The sequence below is a fragment of the Eleutherodactylus coqui genome, chromosome 3, assembly GCF_035609145.1.
Source record: "Eleutherodactylus coqui strain aEleCoq1 chromosome 3, aEleCoq1.hap1, whole genome shotgun sequence".
In the NCBI taxonomy this organism is placed as follows: Eukaryota; Metazoa; Chordata; class Amphibia; order Anura; family Eleutherodactylidae; genus Eleutherodactylus; species Eleutherodactylus coqui.
This window is the reverse complement of record NC_089839.1, coordinates 151,269,566-151,293,753: the sequence shown is the minus strand read 5'-3', so window position 1 is coordinate 151,293,753 and position 24,188 is coordinate 151,269,566. Positions and strand designations below refer to the sequence as shown.

Here is a 24,188-nt window from a genome sequence, read left to right as displayed (position 1 = left end):
AGGAGATTTCAAATCTCCCGGGCGATCTAGGCTTCTGCGCGTGACGTCATATGTCTGGCGCATGTGCAGAAAACCGGTGTCAGGTCCTCTAGGACTAGATCACCACGGAACATCGCAGAGGACAGGGGTAAGTACTCTCAGCTGCCCCCATGGATCTGATCTTTAACTTTATTTAACTTTTTATTTACTTTTATGGGATCGGCACTTATCGTTCGTCATTTAATTTCTGCCCACATAAAAACTAAACGACGATTGTACTGTGTAAACAGGCAGTCATTTATCTGTGAACGACTGCCTGTTTACTGTGAATGGAGACGGGCAGGCAGGAATGATCCCCGGCCTGCTCCACCGGCATGCACTAAGCAATCACTTGACATCATCCAATGACAGTCATCCCATGTAAAAGGGTCTCAAGTCATATACACTGTATGTAGTCAGGTGTGCAAAATGGTTACTTTGTTTCATGTTCCATTAATACGAGTTAACTATTTGTCTTCCTTTGCAGAAATTCTTCCACCTGGTGTTTGCAATCTGCTAAATCCAGCAGCCATATGCTCCAACAATGAGATCTGTCTGGGAGACATCGAGATCTACGGATTTGATTATGATTATACTCTGGCTCAGTATTCCGATATGTTACACAAGAAGATATTCATCACCGCCAGGGACATCCTTATGCAACAATACAAGGTGACGTGTGTAGGATGAGCTGTATACATAGGAGTGGGTCTGTTTGCCCACAGTTAGGCCAATTTCACTTGGGCGGATTCCAACCGCGGAATCCGTACGGAGGATCCGCGGCCAAACGTGGGCATTGAAAAGCACGTTAATCACTTTTTTGCTCACTCTTGGATACTAATTGCGTATTCGGCAAACGCAGGAAGAATCGCAGCATGCTCTATTTTGTCGTGGTTTCCGCATGAATGGCCTGCATTGACCTCAATGGAGGCCATTCACGTGAATCCGCGACAAAATAGCCCATATGCAATTAACATTTATTGCGTAGGAGCCCCGTGTCCGGGGTCATATGCAGTACAGAAAATTCAGGTACTCTGAGTCGCCGGCCAGAGTCACAGATGGTGCAGGCCTCCCACTTATGGAATCCTTCCTGCCCGTGTGAAGCTGGCCTCACTAAATAGGGGAAGCCAGTCATACACGCATACAAGATACGGGCTTATTTAGACGACTGTATATCGGCTCGGTTTTCACGCCGAGCCGATATACAGTGTCCTTGTTTGTAGGGGGGGAAGGATGGAAGAGCTAGGAGCAGGAACTGAGCTCCCGCCCCTCGCTACTATTTGCAATGGGAGGGACGGGGTGGGGGCGCAGTTAAGCAGCGGTACTTAGCTCTGCCCCGTCCTACCCCCTCCTATTGCAAACGCTGGAGTGGAGGAGAGAGGCAGAGAGATGGTGAGGAGGAGGAAAGGGGAGAACTGCTTAGATGGAAGCGCATATCGTTCGGCCGATATACGCTCATGTAAATAAGCCCTAACTTTTATTATGGAGATTGGGGAAAAATAAATAAATTCTACTATTTGTTTTTGGATTTCATTTTTATAGCGTTCAGTATAAAAATATATAATGTGATAACATTTTTCTTCTCCGGGTCAGCATGATTCCAGGGATAAACGGGTTATTCAGACGTCTGTATATTGGCCGAGTTTTCTCGTCCAGCTGATATACGGTGTCCGTTTCTGCAGGGGGAGGAGGTGGGCTGGGCCAGGAGCAGTTCACTGAGCTCCCACCCTCTCTCCGCCCCTCGCCACTATTTGCAATAGAAGGGGACGGGGCAGAACTTAGCTCCACCCACCCCACACCTCCCATTGCAAACAGTGGCGAGGGGCAGAGAGGGGGCGAGAGCTCAGTGCACTGCTCCCGGCCTGGCACGCCTCCTACCCCTGCAGAAAGGGACACCGTATATCGTTCTGGGCATGAAAACCTGGCCGATATATGGATGTCTGAATAAGCCCACAAAGTGTATACAGTTTTTTATGTTCTACTAATTTTGTAAACAAAAAACACTTTTAAAAAAAAAATAGATAATTGTTTTCGTGTTGCGCTCTCCAAGAGTTATAACATTTTTATTTTCCCATCGACGGAGCTCTATGAGGACTTGTGGTTTTTTGCAGAATGAACTCTAGTCTTCATTTATCCAATTTTTGGGAACACCGAACATTTTGATTGTTCGATTGCTTTTACTCCATTTTTTTCTAAAGGGAAGATTAACAAAATCTGCAATTCTGGTATGTTTTTATTTTTAACAGCGTTTACCGTGCAGTGTAAATGATATGTTACATTAAGCCTACAGGCCAGTATGATTATGTCAATACCAAATTTATATAGGTTGGATTTTGTTTTTTTCACGCTTTTTTTTTTTAATGTATTTTTTGTTTATCGCTGCATTCAAAGACCCCTAACTTTTTATTTGTGAACAGTGCTGTAAAATGTTTTTTTTTGTGGTACGATATGTATTTTTAATGAGACCATTTGTTGATCCATGCAACATTTTGACAGCTTTCTATTTTGTTTTTTGAAAAGCAAGATAGACAAAATTAGCTATTTTCGTCATGTTTAAGATAGACAAAATTAGCTATTTTTGCCATGTTTTTTGTATTTTTTTAATGGTGTGCACTTTGGAGATTTAATAATATCCTAACGTTTTTCTCTGGGTTCTTCTGAACGTAGTGATACCACATAGGTAATTTTTATTTTTTACATAGTAAATGGAGAAAGGTGCGTTTTTTACGTATTTATTTTAATTTTTTTACTTTTTATTTTTGTCCCACTGGGGGAACTTGATCTTTTATCATTCATCTAATCTTCTATATATTTGTCAATGTCTGTTTGTCTGTTTGTTGGAGCATCACGCACAAACTGTCCGACCGATTGACATGACATTTTGCACATAGTATAATTTCGACCCACAGAAGGTTATAGGCTAAAAAAAATTCTGAAATTTAGTTGTCTCGGCAACCTTATTTGCATATTTTGTCCTTTCCTTGACTTTTAATGCAGCAACGCCCAAATTTGCTTTCACCAATGGATGCTACATACTCAATTTAGTATTCCTGGTTGTTTCCAACAAGTAATTCCCACTAGAAGAGTCAGACTAAGCGTTGACAATTGATATTTCAGAAAATGATATGTCCCCAGACAGGAATGCATAGAGCAACCAAGAATTGAAAATTGTTGCCCATAGCAACCAATCACAGCGCAGCTTTCATTTTGGGTACGATAATATATAGCAATTAGAGATGAGCGAATGTACTCGGTAAGGGCGATTTCGCAATCGAGCACCGCGATTTTCGAGTACTTCACTACTCGGGCGAAAAGTACTCGGGTGCGCTGGGGGGCGGGGAGAGGCGTGACGGCACGGGGGGTAGCAGCGGGAAACAGGGGGGTGCCCTCTCTCTCTCCCTCTCCCCCCCACTCCCTGCTGCAACCCCCCGCTCCGCCACGGCGACCCCCGAATTTTTTCGCCCGAGTACGGAAGTACTCGAAAATCGCGGTACTCGGGCGAAAAAGGGGCGTGGCCGAGCACGTTCGCTCATCTCTAATAGCAATCAATGACGGCGCAGCTTTCATTTTACCTCAACAGAATAACAAATAAAAGCTGAGCTACGATTGGTTGCACAATTTTACTTAAAACGGACCAGAACTGCGGATTTGTATATGACACCAACAAACAGATTTTGTGTTTTAGCTATAAGTAGCTTTCATTTTACCTCAGCACTGACATATAAAAGCTGTTGCCTACAACAACCAATCACAGAGCAGCTTTCATTTTACCTCAGCACTGACGTATAAAAGCTTTGCCTACAACAACCAATCACAGCACAGCTTTCATGTTACCTCAGCAGTATAATATATGTCTAATACATTCACATAACATTAATCAGCATCATGTACTTCCACGTATTTATGCGTACGTTATATATAAAGCGCACAGTCTGTGTGTTTGTTTGTATTGTATACAAATCCACAGTTCTGGTCCGATTTGAGTGAAAGTTTGCATGAGCGTTCTTCAGTACCCGGCGACGAATACTGGCGGAATTAACAATCCAAAACTCACTGACTTCCCCTGTAATTTTTATTGCCAACAGCAACCAATCACAGCTCAGCATTTGTTTTTTATACCTCTGAGGTAAAATAAAAGTTGTGCTGTGATTGGTTGCTGTGGGCAACAGCTTTTTATTTTGGACAACTTCCATAACAGTGCGCTGTGGCCCACTTTATATATTTCAGGACTGCTAGTCATAAAATTGGCGTGCAGCGCAGGGTATATCTTCTAGTACACTATTATACTTCAGTCATCAAGATCATCCCTCCCTCTGTCTGCCTTTTGCATACCGCAGTCGCACTGACCGCCACGTGTTAAGGGTTAAATAGTGGGAATCGAAGGTTTCTTTGGTTCACGCTATAAGGGCTAGTACCCAGATGTTATGTGAGAGCCATGCACCCGCCTCTCTTGGTACAGGAAACCCTTTTGACGGCGCTGCAAATTAAAGCCCCTTAATGGCTGCCATCAAAAAAAGGAAGGGCGGTCGTTACCTGGTTAAGGTCCCATGAATACAATGGGTGATGCGTTCTCAGGAATGCGAAAAAATAGGACATGCAATGATTTCAAAAGAATGCAGTTCATATTCGCACAAGTTTTACGCTCGTGTGCATGTAGCCGGACTGCGAAGTTTTGATGGGCTCATGCTTTTTGAATAACAGACAGTGTGAACAAGCTGAGCTACAGTGCAGTTAGGTTCACATGACCAACGGCAGAAGTCCGCAATACACATTTTGCAGGTACATGGGGTCACAGGTGTATTTTGCTGCGAGTTCCCACATGCGGAATCCAGCTCTCCTGTGTGCAGCCAGACATATCCTGGTAAAATAAAGCCCAAAGGATAGGCAATAACTGATGTTCAGGGGTCCAACAGCTCAGACCCCCACCGATCCCATCAATGGGAGTCCCAAGTACCTGCTGGAGATAGCCAAGCGCTTGGCTATCTCTAGCAGTCCCGTGAAATGAATAGAGTGGTGGCACGGATACACCGTCACTGCTGCATTCATTTGGGGGTACATGGACCCCAGTCTTGCGATCAGTGGTCGAACCCTTACTTCTCATATAGGTATTCTCTGGATAAGAAGTAACTTCTTTTTACTAAAACACCCCTTTAAAAAGTGTTTTACCATAAAAAGCATTGAAATCGTATCCATAGGATGGGGGACAAATGTCTGATCGCTTTTGGACTGACTGCTGGAACCTTCATTGATCCCGAAACAGGCACAGCCTAAGGAAAGCGGTATGCATGCCCGAATGCCACTCCACTGGCTTCTGTGGAATGTATGGAGTTTACCATGTGCTTTGATCTCCACCTGTCCCATCGAACTGTCTGGAGTGGTGGTTGAGTCTCTGGATCAAGGAAGTCCCAGTGGTCGGCCCCAACAATCAGACATCTAACCCCTAGACTACACCCGCTGGGATTGTTTCCATCACTGCATTGCCTTTGAGCAGCTGCAGGGGTTATAAATGACTTCCATGGTGATTCCAGTGTTAACGAGTTCAAGTCCGCTGTATTTTTTCCTGTTGGTAACCAGACCGGGTTCTCGTTTTGTGTTCTTTAGTATAAGTACGTTTGAAAGGTATAATAAATGTTCTTCTTTTGTTCGATTAAATAATTTTTGTCTTTTTTCATGATGCCTGAAGATTTATTTGTGCCGTTTTACATTTGCATTTTTATAAAATTTTTGGGATATCCCTGGAAAAATGTCAAGAAAATTGGAAATAAGTGTTGGTTTTCACTTTAATTATCTTTTTTTAACACTGGCTGACAGTCGGGTAAACACCTGCACAAGTGCTGATGTCACGTCTCACGTCGTTAGCGCTCGTACAGAGTGTTTACACTGACAGACGTCACCGCTGGATCGCGGGCTTCTCGCTCCGTGCTTCACCCCCTATGTGGAGCGTTTACACGGAACGACAAGCCTGCAACTCGGCAATGTATTTTATGTGACTAAAAGTCAGCGAAAACTAATAGTAAACAATGTTTTTGCACAAGTTCATTTGAATGAATTGTGAACGATAATCGCCCCATGTAAATGGCCCATGACCTGTCGCCCTTACCGTTGCAGCCATTTTAGTGTAAGGAATATATAGTTTTCAGGGCCCTTAGGGCAGAGGTAGAAGTTATTGTATAGCCTAGTGGTGGCTTTTAGGCTGCCTGTCCACGGGCGTTGCGGTATCCTGCAGCGGTTCTCCGCCATGTGAGACGCCGCCCGGGAGCTGTAGCCGGCAGACGGGTCTCTGCTGTCAGCCTATCTGACAGGCTGACCGCGGAGAATCGCAGCAAATTGCAGCATGCTGTGATTTGCCGGCCGAGAGCAGAGAACCCCAATGATTCTCTGCTCGTGGACAGGGGGAAGCGCTCTGCATAGCACGCAATATTGCTTAGGGGAACGCAATGAAAACCCGCCCGTGGACAGGCTGCCTTAGTTATATATTTGAGGGCATTTCACTATTTTATTTATGGCTGATTTGTCCTGTGTCTTGGGCTGACATATTAGCCTCAGCGTCTCTAGCAGTTTCCTAGTCTGTAAACATAGTACTCCCACTTGCGTATATTTATTGCATATTTATTGCAGCATGTATTATTTTACTGCTTATTACGCCCTATTGTTCTCTATGGGTGAATTTCAAACGCAGTGCATGCACCATTACATTGAGAAGGAAGTTAAAAAACTAGGTCAGACACTGCAGGAGCGTCTAGGGACCACCATCCCATCTAACCGGTGGTCTGTGGAGATTGGGGGCCCTTACATAGAAGCCATGACTACTTCCGATACGAGCAGACTCCATGCTCTATGCCGGACTTCCTCTAATTTGGGACACCAATAGCTCCAATTACCTGGAGAGGAACGCCAAAGCCAGGACATGGGATGAGTCTGCCTCCCAGATGTACAGAGAGCAGGGGATCATTGCCTGCTTGCCTTCGTTTTGCGCGTGTAAAATACGTTGTGCATACACGTGCAAAATGCTCGCATACACGATAATACACAGGAATACGCAATTCCATACGCAGGTGGAAAGCTGTGATTTTAATGCACTGTATTACAATATGGTCATGTGATCCCGGTCTGACAGTTTTGCAGTAATTCAGTACAGAACATGGGTAATTTTTTTTTTTTTAATTCGTTTTATTTTTTGATAATCAATTTACGAAATACAAAACAGAAATAAAGAGAGATTCGTTAGATTCATAGCAATGTATATATGATCGTAGTTATAATTAGATTAACACAAATTTTTTGTTGCTGTATTTCTTGAGTTACTAGTTAAACATTTACAACAATAAACTTTTGAACTTTTAAAACCAATGCTGTTCTTCCTTGTTCTTGATCTTGGTAGGAGAAAGTTACAAGTTTTCAAGCGCTTGTCAGTGGGGGGGGGGGGGGGGGAGGGGGAGTGCCAGAGGGTGGGGAGGGGAGGGAGGGGGGTGTTGTAGATTGGGCTTGAGGTTCATTCCATGAGCAGAGTAGAGTGGGAGTCCATCCAAGTCCCCCATATTTTTTGGAATTTGGTCGGGCAGCCTCTGTTTTGGTATATAATTTTTTCATATGAGGCTACAGTGTTTACAATTTGGATCCAGTGTGGGATTGAAGGGGGTTCAGTCGCCATCCATTTTTTGGCTATCGCTTTACGGGCCAAAAATAGCGTCTTTTCAAGGAAGACGCGAATGTAATATGGCCACACCTCCTCCTCCAGCAGGCCAAACAGCGCTACCTTAGGGTCTAGGTCGATGGATAGTGGGGGTCGTAAGAGTAAGTTTATAAGGTCCATCACTTTTGACCAGAACTCGTTGACAAGAGGGCATTCCCAAATTAAGTGCCAGAAGTCCGCCTTCGGTTGGCGGCATCTCTGGCAGAAGTCTGAGGAGGTATTACACATTTTATGTAGACGGTTGGGAGTAAGGTAGGCTTGATGTATGATGTATAGTTGAATTAATTTATTGTTTACGGCCGGTGAGACTGACAGGTGGGATTCAGAGACGTCTTGCCACTCCTCAGGTGTGAGGGATGGGATGGCAAGTTTCCATTTGTCATATGTAGGGGGTGGATTGAGATCTATTTTAGCTGAAAGGAGGTGTGTGTATAGGGCCGATATTAGGCCTTTGGATCCTTGGGATTTGAGGACGCCTATTGTGGGAAATTTAGATATACGGGTTGAGGCGGGTGGAAATTGAGAGTTCAGTGCGTGTCTTAATTGGAAGAATCTGAATAGTTGAAGGTGTGGGACCTGCAGCCTATTGCGCAGTTGCGTAAATGTGGGGAGTGTTTCGTCTGTGTATATATCTCTTAGTGTGCGTACCCCCTGGGCGGTCCAGTACTGTGGGTCTGGAACTGACTGTAGTGCGGTGAGACCGGGGTTGTTCCAAAGGGGGAGTTCTGGCACCACATCCCGGTATCTCTGCAATGTCTTTACCTCCTTCCACACGCTAAGAGCTAATTTGTGGAGCGGGATTAGGTCGGTAGATTTGGTGCTTTCCGGGAATTCTAAAAAGCTCAAAAGGCTATTTCCTGTTACTTGTTTTGCAAGTTGTTTATCTGCTATAGGCAATTCTTTGTCTAAGACCCAGGCTCGGATATTTCTCAGTTGCCCTGCCAGGTAGTAGAGCCGGAGGTCCGGGAGGGCCATTCCGGCTTGTTCTTTGGGTCTTTGTAGAATTGATAAGCTCAATTTGGAACGGGAGGAGTTCCATATAAATGTTATGATTAGAGAGTTTAAAGACTTAAAGATGTGTTTAGGGACGCTCACTGGCATGTGTTGTAGTATATACAGGCATTTGGGTTGGATGGCCATTTTAATGAGGTTTATGCGCCCAGCCACGGAGAGTGGTAGCTTGGCCCATCGCCTCAGTTTATGTTTTATGTTCCCTAATAATGGGTTTATATTATCTGCTATTGTGTTGTTGTGGTCGTATGACATAACTATCCCCAGGTATTTGAATGCTGAAACTGGTTTTAGTCCATATCTTGTGACACAGGGGTCGTTTTTTGGGTCAGTTTCTGTATAAAGGATTGTTGATTTGGACCAGTTGACATATAACCCGGAGAAGTGGGAAAATCTATCTATGTGTGTCATAGCTTGGGAAAAGGAGTTTAGTGGGTTCGATAGGAATAGAATTGTGTCATCTGCGTATAGTCCCAGTTTGCTTTCGAGGTCTGCCCCTTTAATACCGGTTACGTTGGGGGCGCTTCTCAGCCGGATTGCCAGTGCCTCAATGGCTATAGCAAATAAGGCCGGGGATAAAGGGCATCCCTGTTGGGTGCCTCTTGCCAGTTGAAATTCCGTTGATGGGATGCCATTTACAATTACATTTGCACTCGGGGATTTGTATATAATTTTGAGCCATTGTAAAAATTTAGGTCCGAACCCAAAACGGACCAGACAGGCTTCCAGAAAGGCCCACTCCAAGGAATCAAAGGCTTTTGCCATGTCGAGTGAAACCAGAGCCCATGGCATATTATATTGTTTACCTAGTTGGATGGCTGTTTGGACTCTGCGTATATTTATGGTCGTGGATTTCCCTGGCATGAAGCCCGTCTGGTCAGGGTGTATAATGGACAAAATCACTTGGTTCAGTCTGGTGGCCAGGATTTTAGTTAGGATCTTGTAGTCTGCGTTTACCAGTGATATTGACCGATAAGAGCCGCAATCTGTAGGGTCCTTCCCAGGTTTCAGAATCACTACTATGGAGGCTTTATAGAATGAAGGTGGCAGTGTTTTGTCTATTTGGGCCTGGCTTAGCGTCTCAAGGAGTTGTGGGGCTAGTTGTTCACAGTATTTACGGTATGTCTCTATTGGGAGACCGTCGGGGCCTGGTGATTTATTGAGTGCCATGTCTTGGATTGTCAGTTGGATCTCCTCCAGAGTGATGGGACCCTCCAGGAGGTCGACCTGTCGGTTAGCTCTATTCCGCGCTGATTCTTAATCTTAAGGATCGTATTAGCATGGTTTTCATGGTTAATAAGATTGGCGAGTAAATGACTGGATTGGTTTCCTAATTCAAAGTAGTGCTGCTTAGTGAAGAATAATTTGCGTTTGGCTTTGGCGTGTATTTGGTGTCTATGGAGACGGGATAGACTGAGCCAGGCTATTTTATTGGCGTCTGTGGGGGCAGATATATACGTTTTCTCGGCTTCTAGGGTCTGGTTTTCTGTCTCTTTGTCGGCCTGGGATGTTGTTTTTTTGATGTGTGAAATGGCAGATTTAAGGAACCCTCTGATATAAGCTTTAAGAGTGTCCCACTTCAAGGCGGGATGGGTGTTGTCATTGTGGGCATCTAGTAATAGGGAGATGTGAAAGGGCGTTTGATCGTCTGATCCAATGAGCTTGAGCCAGAATGGGTGAAGTTTCCAAGTGGGCCTTATATTATGTTGAGGAAATTTTAGGGTTAATAGTATAGGGCTGTGGTCAGATATGCCTCTCGGGCAATGTGTTATGTTCGAGAGATATATTGCCAGTTCTGTGGAGCTGAAAATGTAATCAATTCTCGTCAGCGCATTATGACCCGGTGAATAACAGGTATATTCCCGCGTTTCGGGGTGGTGAAGTCGCCAGAGATCGACCCATCCAATGCTTTCAATTAGGTGTCTCAAAGGGGAGTTTAAGGTGGGAGTGGCGTTAAGGGGTGCATGGAATTTGTCTTTAGTGGGGTCCATTACCATATTAAAGTCGCCTAAGCAGATCACTCCTGCCAATGGGTACTGGTGTGCAAATGTTATGGCAGTCTGCAGAAGATGAAGATTGTTGTGAGGTGGATTGTAGATGGATAGGATGACATAGGGTTTAGAGTCTATTTCTCCGTATATAAATATAAATCTTCCTTCGGAGTCCCTACGGGTAGTGATAGGGTTCCAGCGCAGTGACTTGTGAATAAGCACAGAGACACCTCTGGAGGAGGAGGTGTGAAAGGAGTGGGCAGACCACTGGATCCATGGCTTTGAAAGGGTATCAGCCTTGTCCCTAATGAGATGGGTCTCTTGCAGACTAATAATGTGTGGATTTATTTGTTTGATATATGAGAATACTGTCCTTCGCTTGAGTGTTGTACCGAGTCCCCGAACATTCCAGCTAAGACATTTTAGGGACATTACTACCTGTGTGGATATAGGATTTGGCTATTGTGTTCGTGTCCATGGGGTGAGGTGGGGGGGTTGAGGGGGAGGGTGTTGATGGGTGTGAGGGGAGAGGTTGTGTCAGCGCAGGCTTGTAAAGAACATTAATGGAGAACAGATTACAAACATTTAAACCATTAGTCTCTGACATTACTTAAATTACGGCGTAGATGTCAAAGAACAGCAAAATAGAAAAAAAATGGAAGGAGAGAAGGGAAGAAAAAAAGACAGGAAAAGAAAAAAGAAACAATTTAGCTACAATCTAGCTAGAAGTAGCAGATGTTATATTGTTGGGGGGGTCTCTTGATGGCCTTTAGAAGTTTGAGGTCAACTGTCGGGTTCCAGTAATGATTTAAAGGTGCCGCGGCCGTACTGCACACCGCCCATGGATCATGGGGGTACTGAGAATTTAGGTCATAACAAAGCTCAAAGTTCTGCTACAGCTGTGGTGGGGTCAGTCGTCCTTTGGTGTTACGGGATGCATGTCCAGCCACTCCAGGGCCTCAGTGGGAGATTGGAGGAAGATCGCTTTTCCTTGGGCCACTATTCGTAGGCGAGCTGGGTATGCCATTGAGTAGAGAATGTTTCTTTCTTTAAATTTCCGTTTCACTTCTGTAAAGGTGGCTCTTTGCTTTTGTAGTTCAGCAGAGAAATCGGGGAATATGGAGATTGTTGCATTGTTGTGTTTTAATGGGCCTTTTAGTCTGGCTTGGCGTAATGCGGCGTCCCGGTCCCTGCTATTTAGGATCCTTACTAGGAATGGGCGCGGGGGGGCTCCTGGTTGTGGCGGTTTTGCAGGAACTCGATGGGCTCTCTCCACTGTAAAGTGGATAGAGAAAGCGTCCTCCCCCAATAACGATTTCAGCCAAGTCTCAGCGGATGTTTCCGGGTGGGAGCCCTCTGATTTTTCGGGTAGGCCTATTATGCGTAGGTTATAACGGCGCGAGCGATTTTGTAAGTCGTCTGTTTTGGATTGGCAAAATTCTATTGCCCTTGTTGCTTTTTTAACCGCCGTAGTAAGTGGGCGCAAGGAGTCTTCTGCGTTGGAGACGCAGTCCTCCATTTCCCGCAATCTGTCACGCATATTATGCAAGTCTTGTCTCAACAAGGAGACGTCAGATTTTATCTCCTCTATTTTGTTGGTAAGAGAGGACTTGCAAGTGTTAATTGCATCTAGAAGTTGACGCAGGGTGGGTTCTGAGGTTTGCCCAGTTTCGTCTACCGGGTCTTTCATCTGAGCGGGTCGCGTTACTCGCGGGGAGTGATCAGAGGTTTCGATGCGGGAAAATTCTCTTAGCTTTTCCGCGGCGGTGCCGCTTTTAGCGCGTGTACTCATGATAGAATTCGTTAGTTTAGCGTAGCGAGTTATGGAGGTTAGCTCTGAGTAATAAGGAGTAAAGGTCCGTATATTGGTATTGTTACAATAACTGTTAAGAAGCGGGGGTCCGGCAGTCCGGACTATGGTTGCACCGGATTATCTTTGGCCTTGAACTGATCACGGTAGAGGGGACGAGAGGCCGCGCCAGTTAAACGCGGTGGTCCGTCGGCCGTAGGGCACAGCAGACCGCCCTTGCTGAATCAATTTAAGGTCGGGGGTAGGTCAGTACCTACTGTGGGGCCCCTTATTTGTTAGTCCAGCTCAGTCCTTTTATAGATATACGTTGGGGTGGTCAGCCCCTCGGCTGTCCCAGGAGATAAACTGGCCTTGTTATCGGATATTTGGCTAAGGTTTGTGGTTGTGGGGGTCGGGTTTAAGGAGGACGCAGCGCCTCCAGAGATGTCGGGTGCCGCAGTCCGGTGGTGGTTGGGCGATCCGAAGGTGAGTAGCTGGAGTGCAGTCAGTGTGCTGTGGGGCGCTGGGCGTCACGGCCAGGTGGCGGCAGGAGGTTGCAGGACGGAGGGGCAGGGAGGCTGCGACCTCCGTCGAACCCTGCAGCAGCGGCACGGTCGCAGAGGTGATCTGTGTCTCCCCTCCGAGGAGTCAGATGTTCAGCGGCGGCGCGGCGGCCCCGAAGCAGCGGGGAGCTGCAGAGGTATTTCCTGTCTCCCTTCCGGGGAGCCAGGTGTTCGGCAGCGGCGGCGCGGCGGCCCCGAAGCGGCGGGCAGCCGCGGAGTTGTTCTCTATCTCCCTTCCTGGGAGGCAGGTGTTCGGCGGCGGTGCGGCGGCCCTGAAGCGGCAGGCAGCCACGGAGTTGTTCTCTATCTCCCTTCCTGGGAGGCAGGTGTTCGGCGGCGGCGCGGCGGCCCGCCACAGAGGTGTTCCCTGTCTCCCTTCTGGGGAGCCAGGTGTTCGGCGGCGGCGGCGGCTCCGAGAAGAGCCAGGGAGGACAGTCAGTCCCGCCGCGGGTTCAGCAGGGATCGGGTGCCTCTCGTCGGGGAGTGGGCAGCGATCTTCAGCCCGCAGGATCAGGTCCGGACCGATGCGAATGGCCGGAAGTCGCAGGTAAGCGGCGACAGGGCGGCCGGAGCCGGCAAATGGACCGCGGCTTCCACCCGGGTCCTGCGGCGGCAGTTCAGCTTTAAGGGTGGAGGAAGCGGGGTGTTTTCTCCCTTCAGGAGCGGTTCAGCGGCTTCAGTAGGGGGGGGGGTCGCCCCCACCCGAGCTCCGGTCAGACGTGGGCCGCCGCGGCCCAGAGACAGTAGGGAAGGGGCCCAGTGAGAGTAAAGTGGCAGAGCCAGCCACGAGTCCCGGAGTGGTCCTTCGCCGGGTGGTTGTTGGGAGGGCACTGATCGCGAAAGTCCCAGGACGGCCAGCCGGCAAGATAAGTCAGTGAGCTAGGCAGTAAGCAAAGCGCGGGAAGGTGGCAGGGCGTTGGCGCCGTCCCCCTCCCGCTCCGGTCCACGGTCCTATTATGGATGTCAGGAGGTCGTAATCGCTCTCAACCGCGGTCCAGCTTGTTAATTAGGGGTTAGGAGCCCGTTGGAGTTCTTTTAAATGTTCGGTTTCTGGTAAGGCCAGGATTTTGTGCGGATTTTAGTATTCCCCCTGGGGAGCTCTCCTCACATGCGACTCTCCATGTCGGTCGCTGGCCACGCCCCCGAACATGGTTAATTTGGTACATTTTCTATTGATATGTTATAGTTTTGACTTGTGAGCTTGTGGAGCTCATTCGCATGTGTATGCCATTTTGTTCCATGAAAAACACACCATTTTCTGTGTATTTTTTTTTGGTTTGTATTGACTGCGCAAAAAACCCCCACAAGGCCTAATCTATGTCGCTTTTTTAAAACTTTTTTTTTCACGCTGTCTCCTAGCAACGTGTAAAAAAAAAACAAAAACAAAAAAACCCCCGAAACACATGTTTGTTTTTGTTTCCACCTCTCCCATAGACATTCATGGGCTATTTTGGTGTGTGAATGCGGACCAAGATAGGACATGCTGCAATGTTTTTTTTTTTTGTTTTTTTTTTACGCCTGAATACACCATTGCAATGGTGTTGTATAGTGTCTGTATTGGGTCCGTAATAATGCTTGCAGAAAATACATCATATGAATGAACCCCAAGAGCCATTGAAAGAGCCACTTCCGGCTGACACAGTATAGAGAGGAGAACAGGGGCGTGAGCTCCTGGGTCACACAAGGTGACAAACCCCTCTTGGTGGCCACGTTTGTTACCTACAAACATTTTAAGTAATGGATATAACGTATGCCAGCCGTACACATCATGTAGCTGTTGATGGCTCAAAGTATTAAATGGCTTCTGTCAGTAACTTTGCTGATGTAAAACTGCTGACCGTGTTATGTCGGGGCAGTAAAGCGGGGTGTAATGATACCTGTGAGCACTTCTATCAGTTACAATGCAGTTTTAATGGCCGGATCACTGCTCCACGAAGTGCTGTGAGGTGGAGCCTTCTCTCTAAAGTGCTCTCTGCTCTGTACGTTGAGCTGCTCCACAGCTCTGACTGCTGTAGCTTTCTCCTAGTTCTCCCTTTTTTAAGTGTATGTCTAGACAAAGTAGAATATTTCTCTTGTGCATTTTGCTGTACTGATTTACTGCAGGTTTTACACCTAGTACATTGAAGGTGTGAAAATCCACCGCCTGCTAATTTCTTGGAGCGTAAGTGTCCGCAACCAGTGGATGAGATTTGTAAATATTTCACTCACTTGCCTTGTACTGAATGCATTGTGGATTTGTGCCACATGTGAATTCAACCTACGTTTGTTAGAACCCAACATGCCCAATTATTCTCCACCCCCCAACAGTATCTTCTGTGAAATGTTGAACTGCCTCCATACACATAGACTGTTGGCCGATCCTGCCAGAGGTGGCAGGTTCTTCTGACCTATAGAGGGATTGTCTATGAGATAAGAATGTCAGTCTGTAGAACCATAGTAAAAAGAAACTGTCACTACATGTTCTTCCCTTCACCCCTGTGTCTTTTTAAGGCCAGGCTCATATGGCCGTATACATAAAATACTGCTTGAGTCACGCAGCGTTTTAGCGCTGTGGAGCTGGCCTGCCGCCGCGTATGCCAGCGTTACTGTATTGCACATGACTGTGTATCTCACGCACGCTGTCATGCGCAATCTGACTTGTTTCCTTTCTTGTTTAAATTTTCTGCTCTGTTGCTTTGCAGTGGTGCATATCTGTATATATCACTCATACGCAATGTAATTGCGTATCGGTGGCGTTGATTTATGCGCCCATAGAGAACAATGGGCTCTCTCGTGTGTAATAAGTGACAAAATAGAACTTGCTGCATTCTTTGTTGTGCTCACGTTACGCAATTCTTACCCGCAGATGAGAGCGAGCCAACTTAAGGTAATGTATTTCATTGCCTGCGAATTGCCGCATATCACACGTGCGTACACCATAATACGCTCGAATGAGCACAGCCTTACACCTTTAACTGTGAAACTCAGTAATATTACATTATTCTCTCACTCCGTTGTATCTGAATGTTTCAGTTTTGTGCTAACAATCCCAGGACAAAGCGCTGTATATTTACTGTACTTGGACCTCGAGAGGTTAATCCTCATTCTTATTATTCTGGCCCTGTGCTGTCTGTAAGATCAGGTAATCGCACAAGTGATTTATGTATTCTCAAAAAGAAGCCAAAAACAGTTCTTGCCATCATGCAAAATGTAAAAATGTTTCTCTTAATTAGGTAGAAAAAGTGGAATATCTCCAAAGAAAACCAAGTATTTGAGCCCCATGCAACAGAAACTGAATGAAGTGTATGAAGCAGTAAAGAATTACACAGATAAACGTGGCAGACGTCTCAGCGCCATCTTCCTGCGTCTTCCCTCCCGCTCTGAGCTCCCAGACTACTATGTGACCATCAAGAAACCCATCGACATGGAAAAGATTAGGAGTCACATAATGGCCAACAAGTACCAGGATATCGATGCCATGTGTGAGGACTTTGTCATCATGTTTAATAACGCCTGCACTTACAATGAACCCGAATCCCTCATTTATAAGGATGCCTTGGTCCTTCATAAGGTGTTACTGGAGACCCGCAGAGATATCGAAGGAGATGAGGATTCTCATGTCCCTAATGTAACTTTGCTCATTCAGGAGTTAATACACAACCTGTTTGTGTCCATGATGAGCCATCAAGATGACGAAGGAAGATGTTATAGCGATTCTCTGGCTGAAATTCCTGCAGTTGACCCCAAGTTTCCAAAGAGACCTCCATTGACTTTTGAGATTATTCGAAAGAATGTGGAAAATAATCGTTACCGAAGACTTGACCTTTTCCAGGAGCACATGTTCGAGGTTCTGGAGAGAGCGCGCAGAATGAATCGGTAATGTTACCACAGTTCTTACTTAGGAGCATATTTCTTCCTTAGGCGAATACATATTTTAAGGTAGTAGCCTTACAAAAGCCGGTTGTCCAAATGCCTTTTCATTATCTGTTTAATGGTGCATTCAGACAACCATATATCGGCCGGGTTTTCACACTCAGCCGATATACGGCGTCTCTCTCTGCAGGGGGAGGAGGCTGGAAGAGCCGAGAGCAGTGCTCTGAGCTCCCGCCCCCTCTCTGCCTCCTCTCCGTCCCTCTGCACTATTTGCAATGAGAGAAGGCGAAACGGGGGCGGGGATAAGTTCCGTGAATTAGCCCCGCCCCCGTCCCGCCTCTCCTCGCTCCTAGCTGCCAAAGGTAGTCAAGAGCTTTGAGCAGTGACAGTGGGCCCTGGTCACGTGATCCCCATTGTCCACTGGTATGAAACGTTAGCGATCTACCTTAGGCCAGTCGCAGAAAAACAATTCTCCATGCTTCCTTATTTTCATATTACCCAGAGACGCACCGAGGACCTTATAAGTCTCCTCACTCACCTTCTGTATTAGTGTATCTTGACGCCACCTGGAAGTCCTGGTGGAGTCAAGATTGACAGGGGGTGACGCGCCCTGTACCTTATTGGCTGCACAGCTCGTTAAGCGCCAGTTCCTGGCAGCCCACTAAAGTTTATCTTAAAAATGCAAACAGCAGCCAACGACACTTTACCTTTTAAATTCTGACAGCAGACTCTGCTGCAGCCACGCTGCCCCATGTGCAAGGGAAACGGAGAGCGGGGTATGCAGCAGGGATTTCACAGCAGCATGCGCCTCCCCCACCCCCCACCCCGTCACTTTAAACTAGCCCCGGACTGAACACCGGCGGGGCACAGCACCCCATGTCAGTTGTATGTCAGCTTGCCGTTGGGAGCCGCCGGCCGCTCCCTCCCTTGTCACTAACGTCTGCGCCCGGGAGCAGGGACACAACAGTGGCGAGAGCACACGCAGAGAGCCTGCGTACGGCCTCCCTGCATTGCCAGGATGTCGGAGCAGACTACGACGGCGGCAGACAGTGAGGGAGCGGAGGCCGTGGTGGGTTCCACAGAGGAAAGGCAACGGGAAGGCTCTGGGGAAGGCTGTAGGAGCACTGGGTCACAGTGAGGGGGACGGGGCTGTGGGTAGGACTACAGCGTGTGCATTGATTTTAGCCAACCCCCGCTGCTTTAGGGTGAGGATTGTTTGTCTTCTTAGGCTTATATTACTTGCTGAAAATGCTGCCATGTTACAGCTGTAAAATGGCAGCATTTACAGCTCATAATAGTGGAGAAGTACGCTTCATCCTTAACCTACAGGGACACCTAAAATCAATCTACACGCTGCTAGGACCTTTGTGCCTTGACCCTATCGGGAGCTGGGGGTGCGAGAGGGGCGTTCCTCCTGTCAAACCCCTAGCTTCCGGTGGCTTCAAAAAACACTAATACCTTCACCTTCTAGGTGTCTCCTTAAGGAGTGATATTACCCCTAACGACCCACATCATAGGCCTCTTTCTAGTCAAGCATCCTACTGCACACTGATGAGGGGCAAAATCCCTGAAACAGCTGTCTGTGTATGGATTCTGACTTGGTTTACAATTCCCAATCATTTCTCTACAGACCTTTATGAAGAGTAGGGCATTGATTTGCAGGAATGCTGCCCATCCAATAGGTGGCGCTGCAGAGGTATTGTTCCATTTCCCTTATTTGCATATTGCTAGACAGTTTTGATATATGGAACTGATACTTGTGGTCTTCTGGCCTGCATACAGGTCTACAGAGACCCTCCAGAGTCTATCTCTGTCCATCATCTTATGTTTTTCCATGATTAGACGTGTTTGGCTTATACGCCAGGAAACGCCCCTGATGTATACATTTTACTTTTTAAGGGGGACCCAACTGAGGGTTTTTAAGCTTATGGCAAAGGCTGTGGTTGGATTGGTTACAATTTAACCCCAGTGGGTCCCTGAGCCCCCAAAAGTTTCATTCGCATTATATTCTGATTCTGGACACTTCCTTTAAGGATACTTTTGCACGGGACGACTGTGAGGTACTTATCCCCTTTACCCAATAGGACGTACATGTATGCCCTTCAGGTGTGGGGTTTGTATGGATCAGGAGCCACCATGGCTACTTGTTGCACCCTGTGTGGAAGACTCCCTGTTGTGTCTTCTGTACTCAGTTGGACATTCTTGTCCAGTCTTCAGTCTTTTTCAGTTAGTCTGTTGTGTAGACATGAGGACACGGACAATATTAGCGCCCCCATCATAGACTGAACCCCCAAACACTTGTAACTGAGGGACAGGAGAAGCCTTTATGACATCACTATAGGTAGAGCTGTATGTTCTCAGCTCTCCATATGGAGCCCCCTATAGCTCCTGTCCCGCAGCAGCTGCCGCCGTGTCACTGGGAGAGTATTCACATTATTATATACTTCTAGAATAAGGGGCGGCAGCGATCACTCTCATCATGACCGCTGTGTAAGGAGAAATCTAGACAAAAGACAAACACCACCATGTCGATTTTATAGAATTTTTTATTAGAATAGAAATAAGCAACATTGTAATGAAATATTACTGGCCCTTTTAAATGATGCAAGGATCACAGTGACTCTCAGGTCGGCCCGGTGGAGACCACAGAACTTGCTGCGGTCCTTCTGAGCAGTCCACCATTGTCCTGAGATGAGAGCCGCCGGACCCAAAGATCCAGAGGAAGGTGAAAAAACCCCCTGGAGAGTTCTACCTCAGGAGGGCAAAAAAATTCCTTCCTGACCCCAGATGTGGCGATCGGTTATCACCCTGGATCCAATCTGTCCTGCTGCTTATTGCTGTATGTATGTGTATATATATGTAATTATAGGTGCAGGAAAGCTGCTACTATAAACAGATATATATCCTACTTCTAAGAGCCTACAATCTAAAGTATTATAGAAACCCCTCCCCACCCCGCCAGCTGCCATTGGGGCGCCCAGGGCCCCTCACCACCCCGCCAGCTGCCAATGGGGCGCCCAGGGCCCCTCACCACCCCGTCAGCTGCCATTGGGGCGCCCAGGGCCCCTCACCACCCCGCCAGCTGCCTTTGGGGCGCCCAAGGCCCCTCACCACCCCGCCAGCTGCCTTTGGGGCGCCCAGGGCCCCTCACCACCCCGCCAGCTGCCTTTGGGGCGCCCAGGGCCCCTCACCACCCCGCCAGCTGCCTTTGGGGCGCCCAGGGCCCCTCACCACCCCGCCAGCTGCCTTTGGGGCGCCCAGGGCCCCTCACCACCCCGCCAGCTGCCTTTGGGGCGCCCAGGGCCCCTCACCACCCCGCCAGCTGCCTTTGGGGCGCCCAGGGCCCCTCACCACCCCGCCAGCTGCCTTCGGGGCGCCCAGGGCCCCTCACCACCCCGCCAGCTGCCTTTGGGGCGCTCAGGGCCCCTCACCACCCCCCCAGCTGCCTTCGGGGCGCCCAGGGCCCCTCACCACCCCGCCAGCTGCCTTCGGGGCGCCCAGGGCCCCTCACCACCCCGCCAGCTGCCTTTGGGGCGCCCAGGGCCCCTCACCACCCCGCCAGCTGCCTTTGGGGCGCCCAGGGCCCCTCACCACCCCCCCAGCTGCCTTTGGGGCGCCCAGGGCCCCTCACCACCCCGCCAGCTGCCTTTGGGGCGCCCAGGGCCCCTCACCACCCCGCCAGCTGCCTTTGGGGCGCCCAGGGCCCCTCACCACCCCGCCAGCTTCCTTTGGGGCGCCCAGGGCCCCTCACCACCCCGCCAGCTGCCTTTGGGGCGCCCAGGGCGCCTCACCACCCTGCCAGCTGCCTTTGGGGCGCCCAGGGCCCCTTAGGGCCCCTCACCACCCCGCCAGCTGCCTTTGGGGCGCCCAGGGCCCCTCACCACCCCGCCAGCTGCCTTTGGGGCGCCCAGGGCCCCTCACCACCCCGCCAGCTTCCTTTGGGGCGCCCAGGGCCCCTCACCACCCCGCCAGCTGCCTTTGGGGCGCCCAGGGCCCCTCACCACCCCGCCAGCTGCCTTTGGGGCGCCCAGGGCCCCTCACCACCCCGCCAGCTGCCTTTGGGGCGTCCAGGGCCCTTCACCACCCCGCCAGCTGCCATTGGGGCACCCAGGGCCCCTCACCACCCCGCCAGCTGCCTTTGGGGCGCCCAGGGCCCCTCACCACCCCGCCAGCTGCCTTTGGGGCGCCCAGGGCCCCTCACCACCCCGCCAGCTGCCCTTGGGGCGCCCAGGGCCCCTCACCACCCCGCCAGCTGCCTTTGGGGCGCCCAGGGCCCCTTACCACCCCGCCAGCTGCCTTTGGGGCGCCCAAGGCCCCTCACCACCCCGCCAGCTGCCTTTGGGGCGCCCAGGGCCCCTCACCACCCTGCCAGCTGCCTTTGGGGCGCCCAAGGCCCCTCACCACCCCGCCAGCTGCCTTTGGGGCGCCCAGGGCCCCTCACCACCCTGCCAGCTGCCTTTGGGGCGCCCAGGGCCCCTTAGGGCCCCTCATCACCCCGCCAGCTGCCTTTGGGGCGCCCAGGGCCCCTCACCACCCCGCCAGCTGCCTTTGGGGCGCCCAGGGCCCCTCACCACCCCGCCAGCTTCCTTTGGGGCGCCCAGGGCCCCTCACCACCCCGCCAGCTGCCTTTGGGGCGCCCAGGGCCCCTCACCACCCCGCCAGCTGCCTCTGGGGCCGCCCAGGGCCCCTCACCACCCCGCCAGCTACCTTTGGGGCGTCCAGGGCCCCTCACCACCCCGCCAGCTGCCATTGGGGCGCCCAGGGCCCCTCAGGGCCCCTCACCACCCCGCCAGCTGCCTTTGGGGCGCCCAGGGCCCCTCACCACCCCGCCAGCTGCCTTTGGGGCGCCCAGGGCCCCTCACCACCCCGCCAGCTGCCTTTGGGGCGCCCAGGGCCCCTCACCACCCCGCCAGTTGCCTTTGGGGCGCCCAGGGCCCCTCACCACCCCGCCAGCTGCCCTTGGGGCGCCCAGGGCCCCTCACCACCCCGCCAGCTGCCTTTGGGGCGCCAAGGACCCCTCACCACCCCCGCCAGCTGCCTTTGGGGCGCCCAAGGCCCCTCACCACCCCGCCAGCTGCCTTTGGGGCGCCCAGGGCCCCTCACCACCCCGCCAGCTGCCTTTGGGGCGCCCAGGGCCCCTCACAACCCCGCCAGCTGCCTTTGGGGCGCCCAGGGCCCCTCAGGGCCCCTCACCACCCCGACAGCTGCCTTTGGGGCGCCCAGGGCCCCTCACCACCCCGCCAGCTGCCTTTGGGGCGCCCAGGGCCCCTCACCACCCCTCCAGCTGCCTTTGGGGCGCCCAGGGCCCTTCACCACCGCGCCAGCTGCCCTTGGGGCGCCCAGGGCCCCTCACCACCCCGCCAGCTGCCTTTGGGGCGTCCAGGGCCCCTCACCACCCCGCCAGCTGCCATTGGGGCGCCCAGGGCCCCTCAGGGCCCCTCACCACCCCGCCAGCTGCCTTTGGGGCGCCCAGGGCCCCTCACCACCCCGCCAGCTGCCTTTGAGGCGCCCAGGGCCCCTCACCACCCCACCAGCTGCCTTTGGGGCGCCCAGGGCCCCTCACCACCCCGCCAGCTGCCTTTGGGGCGTCCAGGGCCCCTCACCACCCGCCAGCTGCCATTGGGGCGCCCAGGGCCCCTCAGGGCCCCTCACCACCCCGCCAGTTGCCTTTGGGGCGCCCAGGGCCCCTCACCACCCCGCCAGCTGCCCTTGGGGCGCCCAGGTCCCCTCACCACCCCGCCAGCTGCCTTTGGGGTGCCCAGGGCCCCTCACCACCCCGCCAGCTGCCTTTGGGGCGCCCAGGGCCCCTCACCACCCCGCCAGCTGCCTTTGGGGCGCCCAGGGCCCCTCACCACCCCGCCAGCTGCCTTTGGGGCGCCCAAGGCCCCTCACCACCCCCGCCAGCTGCCTTTGGGGCGCCCAGGGCCCCTCACCACCCCGCCAGCTGCCTTTGGGGCGCCCAGGGCCCCTCACAACCCCGCCAGCTGCCTTTGGGGCGCCCAGGGCCCCTCACCACCCCCCAGCTGCCTTTGGGGCGCCCAGGGCCCCTCACCGCCCCGCCAGCTGCTTTTGGGGCGCCCAGGGCCCCTCAGGGCCCCTCACCACCCCGACAGCTGCCTTTGGGCGCCCAGGGCCCCTCACCACCCCGCCAGCTTCCTTTGGGGCGCCCAGGGCCCCTCACCACCCTGCCAGCTGCCTTTGGGGCGCCCAGGGCCCCTTAGGGCCCCTCACCACCCCGCCAGCTGCCTTTGGGGCACCCAGGGCCCCTCACCACCCCGCCAGCTGCCTTTGGGGCGCCCAGGGCCCCTCACCACCCCGCCAGCTTCCTTTGGGGCGCCCAGGGCCCCTCACCACCCCGCCAGCTGCCTTTGGGGCGCCTAGGGCCCCTCACCACCCCGCCAGCTGCCTTTGGGGCGCCCAGGGCCCCTCACCACCCCGCCAGCTTCCTTTGGGGCGTCCAGGGCCCCTCACCACCCCGCCAGCTGCCATTGGGGCGCCCAGGGCCCCTCAGGGCCCCTCACCACCCCGCCAGCTGCCTTTGGGGCGCCCAGGGCCCCTCACCACCCCGCCAGCTGCCTTTGGGGCGCCCAGGGCCCCTCACCACCCCGCCAGCTGCCCTTGGGGCGCCCAGGGCCCCTCACCACCCCGCCAGCTGCCTTTGGGGCGCCCAGGGCCCCTCACCACCCCGCCAGCTGCCTTTGGGGCGCCCAAGGCCCCTCACCACCCCGCCAGCTGCCTTTGGGGCGCCCAGGGCCCCTCACCACCCCGCCTGCTGCCTTTGGGGCGCCCAGGGCCCCTCACAACCCCGCCAGCTGCCTTTGGGGCGCCCAGGGCCCCTGACCACCCCCCAGCTGCATTTGGGGCGCCCAGGGCCCCTCACCACCCCGCCAGCTGCTTTTGGGGCGCCCAGGGCCCCTCAGGGCCCCTCACCACCCCGACAGCTGCCTTTGGGGCGCCCAGGGCCCCTCACCACCCCGCCAGCTGCCTTTGGGGCGCCCAGGGCCCCTCACCACCCCGCCAGCTGCCTTTGGGGCGCCCAGGGCCCCTCACCACCCCGCCAGCTGCCTTTGGGGCGCCCAGGGCCCCTCACCACCCCGCCAGCTGCCCTTGGGGCGCCCAGGGCCCCTCACCACCACGCCAGCTGCCTTTGGGGCGTCCAGGGCCCCTCACCACCCCGCCAGCTGCCATTGGGGCGCCCAGGGCCCCTCAGGGCCCCTCACCACCCCGCCAGCTGCCTTTGGGGCGCCCAGGGCCCCTCACCACCCCGCCAG

At 52.1% G+C, this 24,188-nt stretch overlaps 2 protein-coding genes across 4 annotated transcripts in view; one reads left to right on the top strand and one right to left on the bottom strand.

The window, feature by feature from the left end:
- The window catches only part of LOC136620188 (protein polybromo-1-like), a 162,951-nt gene that overhangs the window by 59,268 nt on the left and 79,495 nt on the right, over nt 1-24,188 (bottom strand). The window lies entirely within an intron of this gene.
- The window catches only part of LOC136621093 (protein polybromo-1-like), a 76,172-nt gene that overhangs the window by 9,574 nt on the left and 42,410 nt on the right, over nt 1-24,188 (top strand). For 2 of the 3 annotated variants that reach the window (XM_066596328.1, XM_066596326.1), the window contains exons 2-3: nt 506-690; nt 16,278-16,920. In XM_066596328.1, the coding sequence (XP_066452425.1) occupies nt 16,325-16,920 (596 nt within the window). In that variant the 5' untranslated portion in view covers nt 506-690; nt 16,278-16,324. Of the gene's footprint in view, nt 1-228; nt 691-16,277; nt 16,921-24,188 lie in introns of those variants that run through there. The other variant, XM_066596327.1, reaches the window with a different exon arrangement.